General features: G+C 55.5%; 2 protein-coding genes across 5 annotated transcripts; both read left to right on the top strand.

Annotated features, from left to right (window-relative positions):
• The first annotated feature begins 128 nt into the window (after positions 1-128).
• Positions 129-4,238, top strand: MYL6B (myosin light chain 6B). 3 transcript variants are annotated; one of them, XM_061206697.1, is made up of 8 exons: positions 129-170; positions 1,453-1,696; positions 2,412-2,439; positions 2,652-2,795; positions 3,025-3,198; positions 3,728-3,805; positions 3,960-3,997; positions 4,135-4,238. In XM_061206697.1, the coding sequence occupies exons 2-7, from the start codon at positions 1,499-1,501 to the stop codon at positions 3,986-3,988; spliced, it is 651 nt and encodes a 216-aa protein (XP_061062680.1). In that variant the 5' UTR covers positions 129-170; positions 1,453-1,498; the 3' UTR covers positions 3,989-3,997; positions 4,135-4,238. The 3 variants fall into 3 exon arrangements, with proteins under 3 accessions (XP_061062680.1, XP_061062682.1, XP_061062681.1); XM_061206699.1 differs by having other exon boundaries at positions 152-170; positions 1,472-1,696; XM_061206698.1 differs by lacking the exon at positions 129-170 and adding an exon at positions 435-513.
• A 303-nt stretch (positions 4,239-4,541) lies between these two features.
• MYL6 (myosin light chain 6) lies at positions 4,542-7,716 on the top strand. Of its 2 annotated transcripts, XM_061204746.1 has the most exons (7): positions 4,542-4,620; positions 4,891-4,918; positions 5,771-5,914; positions 6,121-6,294; positions 6,392-6,469; positions 6,776-6,820; positions 7,525-7,615. In XM_061204746.1, exons 1-6 carry the CDS (start codon positions 4,618-4,620, stop codon positions 6,802-6,804), a joined length of 456 nt encoding a protein of 151 aa, XP_061060729.1. In that variant the 5' UTR covers positions 4,542-4,617; the 3' UTR covers positions 6,805-6,820; positions 7,525-7,615. The 2 variants fall into 2 exon arrangements, with proteins under 2 accessions (XP_061060729.1, XP_061060728.1); XM_061204745.1 differs by lacking the exon at positions 6,776-6,820 and having other exon boundaries at positions 7,525-7,716.
• Positions 7,717-8,080: the final 364 nt, after the last annotated feature.

Below are 8,080 nucleotides of genomic sequence, written 5' to 3'. Positions count from 1 at the left end.
GGAAGTCAGTGCGCCGGCGTCCGCCCTACTCTGTAGGGCGGAGTTTCCCGTGAGCCCGCGGGCGCACGAGGACTACGACTCCCGGCATGCTCAGAGGCCACGGGAATTAACCCTTCAGGGTCCGCGGCTGCCCTGCGCCCCGCCTCCGCCCCTTACCTGGACCCCGCAGGGTGAGTTTTGGGGCGCTGGGGAGGGACGCTTTCCTTTATTTAAGGCTTAGGGGTGTGTGTGTGTGTGTGTGTGTGTGTGATGTAGTCCAGGCTGGAGGAATGATTCTGACTTTCCTAAAATGAGACAATTTGCAGTAATGATATTCAAATGCTTTTTTTGCGAGTGGGAGACCCAGCATCAACTCTCTGAATCCCAGGGCCTAAGAGGAATCACTACTATCTTCCTCAGAATGCTATCTAAATCGTCTCCTTCTTTACTCCCAGAACAAAAGTAACCAGCAACCCATCCCCTCTTCCATACGCCCCCCATCGACTTCCACCCTTCCCCAGCGCCCCCAGCAAGGTTTGTAACCTGGCTACCGAGTCAGGGTTTTATTATCCCTCCGGTTGGGTGTGAGTACTCATGGAGCCCAGGGGACCTCTCACATCCCTTTGGATTGAGATTTTAGAAATTAGGCCCTTTGCCTCTCAGAGCCTGCCCTTCCCCCCAGGTGCCACCACGGAGTCCCTGCAGGTTCAGCAGGCACCCTACCTTTGTCTGACTTGAATGACCATAGGCTTGTGGACAAGGGTTCCTTCCTTGATCCTTGCCTCCATCCCCACCTCTAAAACAACACTGGGCACAGGGGACAATGAGGGGGGTGGGTGTCACACTCTTCTGTTGCTATTCCTTCTCTATATTGTGCACAGTTCCAGTTCTGGGCTGGGAGGGAGGGGGTTAGGGACTTGAGGTATTGAGGATTATTAGGCCGTGGGGTCAACTACCCTGCTCCTCATCCATGGTAAGAGGGAAATGGAAGGGCTGCTTGTTTTCTTCTCCTTTCACTACTCCCAGACTCCACTTGAACAATCCCAGTTCACAAGGCCCCCATCCCTGCCTCAGCCTTCAAGAGTCTAAAGCTGCTAGGAAAAAGGGCTATTCTGAGTCAGGGGGTTGGGGGCCTGAAATGCCTGGATGCCCTTCTTTGCCTCACCCCTATTTCAGTGTTTGTCACTGGCAAGCATCCTATCCTCACCCTGGAGGTTAACTGCCCCATTCTGGGCAGTTTCTGGCCTCCTCCTCCTCGCCCTCCCCCCAAAGGGGCCATTGTTCTGGTCAGCATTTGGGGCGGGGTAGACAGAAGGGAGAAGACCTTGGGGCAGGAGTCCTGAACCGTAGGAGGCCAGGGGAGTGAGGGCAGGCCGTCATATCTCTCCTCTATCTCATCCTCCCCACAGCCAGCTGGCTCCCTGCCCCTGCCCCCGCCCCTTGACATCCCAGACTCCCTGGCTATTTAAACAGAGATGGGTGCCCCCATCAGCACACTGTCCTTTGGCCACCGGACATCATGCCTCCCAAGAAAGATGTTCCCGTGAAGAAACCAGCAGGACCCTCTATCCCCAAGCCTGCTGCCAAGCCAGCAGCAGGGGCCCCTCCAGCCAAGACCAAGGCTGAGCCAGTGCCAGCACCAGTGCCAGCTGTCCCTCCAACCCCTGAGAAAACTGAGAAAACCCAGGAGCCCCCCATCGATCTCTCCAAAGTGGTGGTGAGTCCCTGGAAAATGAGAAAAGAATTTGGAGGGGGTGGTACAAGGGTGGGATACAGCCTAGGGGACTAGGGGTATCTAGAAGGTAGGGAATCGGTAAGCACTGGATAACAGTGGGGCTTTCTCTTAGTACCCCATTTGGAAGCATCCAAGCTTATGACCCTACTGTTGTCTTTGTTGTCACGTGTGTGTATGTACACACCCACACCCCCCCCACCTTCTCACCTACCCTCCTGCTGGAGGCAGGGCCTGTAAGATGGGGAACATCTGGGTTCTGAGGACAGTTTCAAGGTGAAAGGAGGGAGCTGCTGCCTGTGCCTGGCTGACTATTCAACACTAAAGGCCACAGCTCTGAACCCCAGGAGGGAAGGCTGAAGAGGACAGACTTGTTAGACAATCACAGCTGGGGGCCAGGGGTAAATTTAGCTTTTGTTCAGCCCCCAGTTATGTGAGGGATGCAGGGCTCAGGGCAGTAGAGGGAGGGGAACAGGTGGCATGGGATTAACCCTGTTCCCTGGAAACCCTCCCCCCAATAATTCCTCCTCTTGGGATTCTCCCAAGGTCTGGAGCTGGGAAAGGGACTGAGGTGGCTGGGCTCCCAGCCTGGTCCCTTTGGGCCCCTCCCCAGAAGTGGCTGCCAGTTGGTCGGGAGGAGTGCTGGAGAGGGATTGAATGAGCCCTGTCATCTCTCCTCACCTGCTCTTTTCTTCCACAGATCGAGTTTAACAAGGACCAGCTGGAGGGTGAGGCGAAGCCCCTGAGCCCACTGTCCATCCTAAGTCCCTCTTCAGATCCTCCTTCTATTCCCCTAACTCCATTCCCGACCTTGAAAACTCCCACACTAGTACTCTTTGTGTTCCCTGTTCTGCTCAGCTCAAGCACATAGTTTCTGAATCTCCTTTCTCCTGGTGGTGATGGGACCCCTTGTCAACACTGACCCCTCCTTATACTTCAGAGTTCAAGGAGGCCTTCGAGCTGTTTGACCGAGTAGGGGATGGCAAGATCCAGTACAGCCAGTGTGGGGATGTGATGAGGGCCCTGGGCCAGAACCCCACCAACGCCGAGGTGCTCAAGGTCCTGGGGAACCCCAAGAGTGATGGTGAGGGGACCTCTGTGACAATGCGGGTTTTCAGTTTGGTGGTGGAACCAAGGAATGTTGGTAAGGTGACAAAAAATGCTGAGGTGGGTCCCAGGACTTTAGAAACTGTCAAACCCAGGGGCAGAAAAGCGTCGTGAATGTTGAGCGGATAAAACCCTTCATGGTGGGTATGGGAGCTGGGTCCTGGGTGACACTACAGTGACCTCTCCTTCACTTCTCTGATCTCCAGAGCTGAAGTCCCGGCGTGTGGACTTTGAGACTTTCCTGCCCATGCTCCAGGCAGTGGCCAAGAACCGGGACCAAGGCACATACCAGGACTACCTGGAGGGGCTTCGGGTGTTTGACAAAGAGGCGAATGGCAAAGTCATGGGAGCAGAGCTCAGACAAGTCCTCACCACCCTGGGTGAGGCAGGGACCAGAACTCCTGTGGGGTTGAGAGGAGGGGGTGAACTAAGAAGAAGGTTGGCTAAGTAGGCAGAGCCAGGGAGGGATTACTTTCCTGTAGGTCATGGGCAGGAGACTGAGAAGGTCAGAGCCTTGGGTACAATCTGAAGGTCTTCCTCCTGCGGAGGCTGAAGTGTGTGGGCTGCAGATGCCTCCCAAAGGGCAGAGGAAAGGGGATGAGGTGGGAGATTTGAGTTTCGGTTTTGGAAGAGATGGTCGTACTCTATGATATGGTATGTCTCTTAATCCTCTGGAATTCAGTTTCCTTATCTGTCAAAGCTTTCACCGGGTGTAACTGAGGTGAAACGGAAAGCAAGATTCAGGGACACATTCAAGGCATGCTCATTACAGGGAGAGGATTCTCTTGGGGGACTGTTGCTGTGGGCAAGTCTCCAGGGTGGAAGAAGAGGAGGTACCACTCAGAAGAAAGAGGCCTAGGTTGATGAGGGAGGGAAGGCAGGGGCTAAAACGCTGTGTCTGGGGCTCAGGAGAGAAGATGACTGAAGAGGAGGTGGAGGCAGTTCTGGCAGGACATGAGGACAGCAACGGCTGCATCAGCTATGAAGGTGAGGGGCCAGAGGAGCAGAAGGGACAGGGGAACGGGGGAGGCAGGAAGTTAGAGGTATGTGGGTGAGGCACCCTGGGACCCGTATTATCTAAAGTCAGGTGGATCATCATCAGGCCAGCTTCTGCAGCCCCTCTTGCCTCCTCTCTCTGCAGCCTTCCTGAAGCACATCCTAAGCGTCTGAGCTCCACAGGTAGGGCCCTCCCACTTCGCCTTGAGAGGCAAGCCTCCTTCCCTTCCCTCAGCCAGGGTGGAAAAGCAGGGAGGTACGTCTGCATGTCCTGCTGCGCGAGAGCGCCAGGATTTGGCAACTTTCATCTTTTTCCACAGGTGCAGTGGGGTCGGACACTGCCCCCCCCCTTCTCCCGCAGGCGAAAGCAAGTTCCTGCCACTAGGAGGCTATTGTTTCAAAATAAAGAGACGGTTCCTCTCTTGGTCTCCGACTCTTGCTTTCTTTATAGGTGGGGGGGGGGAGGACGGAAGGAAAGGGAGGGCTCTCTTCTCCCCCCACCCCTCCCCAATCCGACATCCTCTAACTTTCTTGCTTCTCGGAGGAGCAGATTCCTTGCGCCCCACTCCACCCTCTTCTGCAGTTTCTGTGCCCCAGATAGGGCTATTCTGGAGAACTGAACAGCAGTGGGCCCCGCCCACCTCATTACTAATATAGCAGCGTCATCTGCATAAACCCGGGCCAGGATTCCTATTGGCTGGGTCGGCTGGGGGTGACGTCATTGGGACGTACTAAGACTAGGGTTGGGCCAGGAACCGGAGCCATTACTGCAGGAAAAGGTCCCGCAGAGCTGAGCAGTCAAGATGGTGGGGCCCAGCGCTGGGAGGATGAGCGGGATTTGGGGCGAGAGGCGGGAAGCCGGGGATAGGGGGCGGGGAGAAGGCAAAAGGTAGGGCGTAAAGGAACCTGAGGGCCTCAAAGGTTGGAGGTGGGGTTGGAGTGTCGGGGATCCTGTCCTGCTGGGAAGCGGGTCCCCAGCATGGAACGGGAGTTTGTGGTTCAGAGTTCTTGGGACTGGGATAGAAGCTTGCGGGATTGGAGTTAAGGTGCTGACGGCTCCCCTCTTCTCTGAGCAGTGTGACTTCACCGAGGACCAGACCGCAGGTAGGTAATCTGACCCCTATTGAGGTCATGCTTAGGGAGAGGGCCACTCCCTCTAGCACCCTCCAGCCACCCGTCTTCTCTTCAGCACCCCCAGGGGAGTACCTAGTGGATTCCCTTCTCCCTCCTTCTGGATCTTCCATTTTCTTTTCTCACTCTTTCTTCCTTCCCTTGTACTCTAGATCTGAGCCCCAAGCACTGGGTGAGTTTTAGGTGGTGTGGGCATGTGAAACAACTTGGTCAGTAATGCCTGTTGTGTGTGGGGCTTGGGGACTGTGTATTAAGCTGCCTGTGCTCCTCTGTTCCTTAGTCAGCTACTTCTGCCTCTTTTCTCCTCCTGTGATAACTTTTCCCCTCCCCCAGCTTGGAATTGTGAAGGCTGTAGACAGCAGTGACCTGTTACTTTGTGAAAATGGAACAGGGGAGTTTGCTGAGGATACTTCTTTGTAGCTGAACTCTCTGAAAGGTCTCTGTACTGGAGGGGTGGGAAGTGGCAGGCTGGGATGACCCCAGTCCCAGGCTGCTGCTCCCACTTCCTTATAAGGACAGGGCCCAGACAGGGCGGTGGCAAATCCCTGCCCTGAGTAGTGAGGTGAGGAGGCTGGGCAGGCTGCTGCAGGCAGAGGGTATGTAAATGGCTGGTACCTCTGCCAAGGGGAGGAAGGCTGGGTCTTTATGTGGGACACCTGAGTCGGAGGAAGGGCCGCTGGATCCCTCTTAGAGGGTTTGGGTGCACAGCAGTATAAATATCTGGTTTCCTCAGCATGATCAAAGTGGAATGGGCTGCAGGGGCTGTAAGGGAGGGTTTGGGTCAACCCCCACGCGCCCAGTGCTGATGTTTATCTGAATCCTCAGAGTTCAAGGAGGCCTTCCAGCTGTTTGACCGAACAGGGGATGGCAAGATCCTGTACAGCCAGTGTGGGGACGTGATGAGGGCCCTGGGCCAGAACCCCACCAACGCCGAGGTGCTCAAGGTCCTGGGGAACCCCAAGAGTGATGGTGAGGGTCCTTAAGAATAACTCTGCAGTGTGGTAGTGGGTCTGCAGTCTTTAGCTAATAGCTTCGCTTTATCTTCCTAGGCCCTGAACTCAAGCAGCTCTTGTCTAGCAAATCCCACAGATAGATTTCTCCTGTCTTGAGTGGGAACCCCATAATCCCCAGTCCTGAGAATGCATGTGACTTTGCTTCCACCTCCTTTATGGCAGAGATGAACGTGAAGGTGCTGGACTTTGAGCACTTCCTGCCCATGCTGCAGACTGTGGCCAAGAACAAGGACCAGGGCACCTATGAGGACTACGTTGAAGGCCTTCGGGTGTTTGACAAGGAAGGGAACGGCACCGTCATGGGTGCTGAGATCCGGCATGTTCTCGTCACACTGGGTAAGGCTCTGCCCTTCCTTCTTGAGCTGAGGTGCCACCTGATAGACCTCATGTGTCACCCAATTCCAGAACGTTCACTCTTTCTCCCCCTCTGCAGGTGAGAAGATGACAGAGGAAGAAGTAGAGATGCTGGTGGCAGGGCATGAGGACAGCAATGGTTGTATCAACTATGAAGGTGAGGGACTAACTGGGGTCTCACGGAGGAAGCAGCCATACAGGGCAGGTCAAGCACAGCATTTGGGGCTTTCCCTGTCCCTGGATTCAGGCTCCAAAAAGTGCCAAGAGGCAAGGGGCAGGGCCCAGCCCAGCCCAGGAGTGGGAGGCCAGCGGGGGTGTGACAGGAAAGGAAGGGCTTATGTGGCATGAAGGGTGGGAAAGGGATGGGAAGTAAAATAAATGGATGTCTAATCCCTCGCCGCCTGACCCCTTCACCCCATGTCTGTGTCTTGTCTTCACCATTAATGTCTCTTCCTTCCTGCAGCGTTTGTGAGGCATATCCTGTCGGGGTGACGGGCCCATGGGGCGGGTACGGCTCCTCCCAGCCCCCCTTCTCTAGTTGACCTCCCCAGTGTTTTTCTTCCCGGCCTTTGCTCTCTAGCCCCTGCCTTTCCCCTACTACCATCTGACTTCCTCCTGGCATGTCTCTGCATGGAGCTGACTGGGGAGGGGAGGGGTTCCTCAAAGAGGAAGACAGCCTGGGGGTGTGGTACCTCCTTCTCTCCTAGAATGGGCTCTGAGGTTTTGCTTCTTAGGGCGCTGGTGTCTGGGAACTCACACCAGCCTATCCCAGTCTTGCTTCATGGTCATCCTTTAGTCTGGGAGCACGGGCAGTTGGCATAGGGGGCTGGGTTGCCTGTCCCACTGTGCTACTGTAGCTGAAGTCTCTTCCCCGTCCTTCTGCTGGGCAGCTCGGAGGTACCCTAACCCAAAACTCTGTCTTCTCCTCCCGCCAATGGCTGACAGTAGCTGTAGGTGTAGTTGAGAACTCTTCTGCCTCTGCTGTGTTCTTGCTGCTCAGGGTGGGGTGGGGAAATAACAGCTGGTGGGAGGGGAGCCGGGGGCTGAGAGGACTGGTCAGACTCAAGGTGGCCCCTCTGCAAACTGACCCCAAGGTTGGTTGCTGTGGGCACATTCCTTCTTAGGCTACCTTTGTGGTCTTGTGGTCTCCTGGCCCCTGGTGGACCCCTCCCCTTGGCCCTGCTCCCTGGATCACCTCTCTCCTTTCCACAGAGCTCGTCCGCATGGTGCTGAATGGCTGAAGACAGTCCCAGTGTGCACGGAAACCACGCCTTCCCTGTGGGAGACTGTGTATGTAGCCCCGGAGGCCTCCTAGGTGCTCTTGTCACAGTATTTTTCCCAGATTGTCTCTCTTGGATGATGTTTGCCATCAGCATTCACCAAATAAACTTGCTCTCTGCCCTACATGCGGTTCTGCTTTCCTTCCTGAGCAGGGTGAAGGGGAGGACAGTCGGGGGTCAATGGACCAGAGGCTGGGGAAAGCTGGCCGGCCAAGGGCCTCTAGGAACCATCTTTGCCTGATTTAAGAAATGCTGGCCTTAGGTATTGATGCTACAAAGGCTACCCCTTGGGGATTAGGAAAGCCATAAATCCCTGTAGCACCAAGGCTGGCCACCCTTGGGCCATCCCATATGGCGCTGAGTCCTCTCCTAGCCCTCCCCAGCACTGAAGGCCTTTTGTCGGGGAGCCCGGGGAGTGTTTATTGGCACAAAAGCCAGGCCATATTAGCACTGCCTGAGCCTGTCTGTCACTTCAGCAAGGCTAGGGG

This window comes from Eubalaena glacialis, chromosome 11, assembly GCF_028564815.1.
Source record: "Eubalaena glacialis isolate mEubGla1 chromosome 11, mEubGla1.1.hap2.+ XY, whole genome shotgun sequence".
Taxonomy (NCBI): Eukaryota; Metazoa; Chordata; class Mammalia; order Artiodactyla; family Balaenidae; genus Eubalaena; species Eubalaena glacialis.
The sequence above is the reverse complement of the archived record's forward strand: the minus strand, read 5'-3'. Positions and strand labels throughout refer to the sequence as shown.

Excerpts from the sequence above, each read along its gene's own strand:
- MYL6 (XM_061204745.1), top strand. Across the intron at positions 5,915-6,120 it reads GGGGAACCCCAAGAGTGATG|AGATGAACGTGAAGGTGCTG; the intron begins GTGAGGGTCCTT and ends CCTTTATGGCAG. Across the intron at positions 6,295-6,391 it reads GCATGTTCTCGTCACACTGG|GTGAGAAGATGACAGAGGAA; the intron begins GTAAGGCTCTGC and ends CCCCCTCTGCAG.
- MYL6B (XM_061206697.1), top strand. The coding sequence starts at position 1,499 with ATGCCTCCCAAGAAAGATGTTCCCGTGAAGAAACCAGCAGGACCCTCT. Across the intron at positions 2,796-3,024 it reads GGGGAACCCCAAGAGTGATG|AGCTGAAGTCCCGGCGTGTG; the intron begins GTGAGGGGACCT and ends TCTGATCTCCAG. Across the intron at positions 3,199-3,727 it reads ACAAGTCCTCACCACCCTGG|GAGAGAAGATGACTGAAGAG; the intron begins GTGAGGCAGGGA and ends TCTGGGGCTCAG.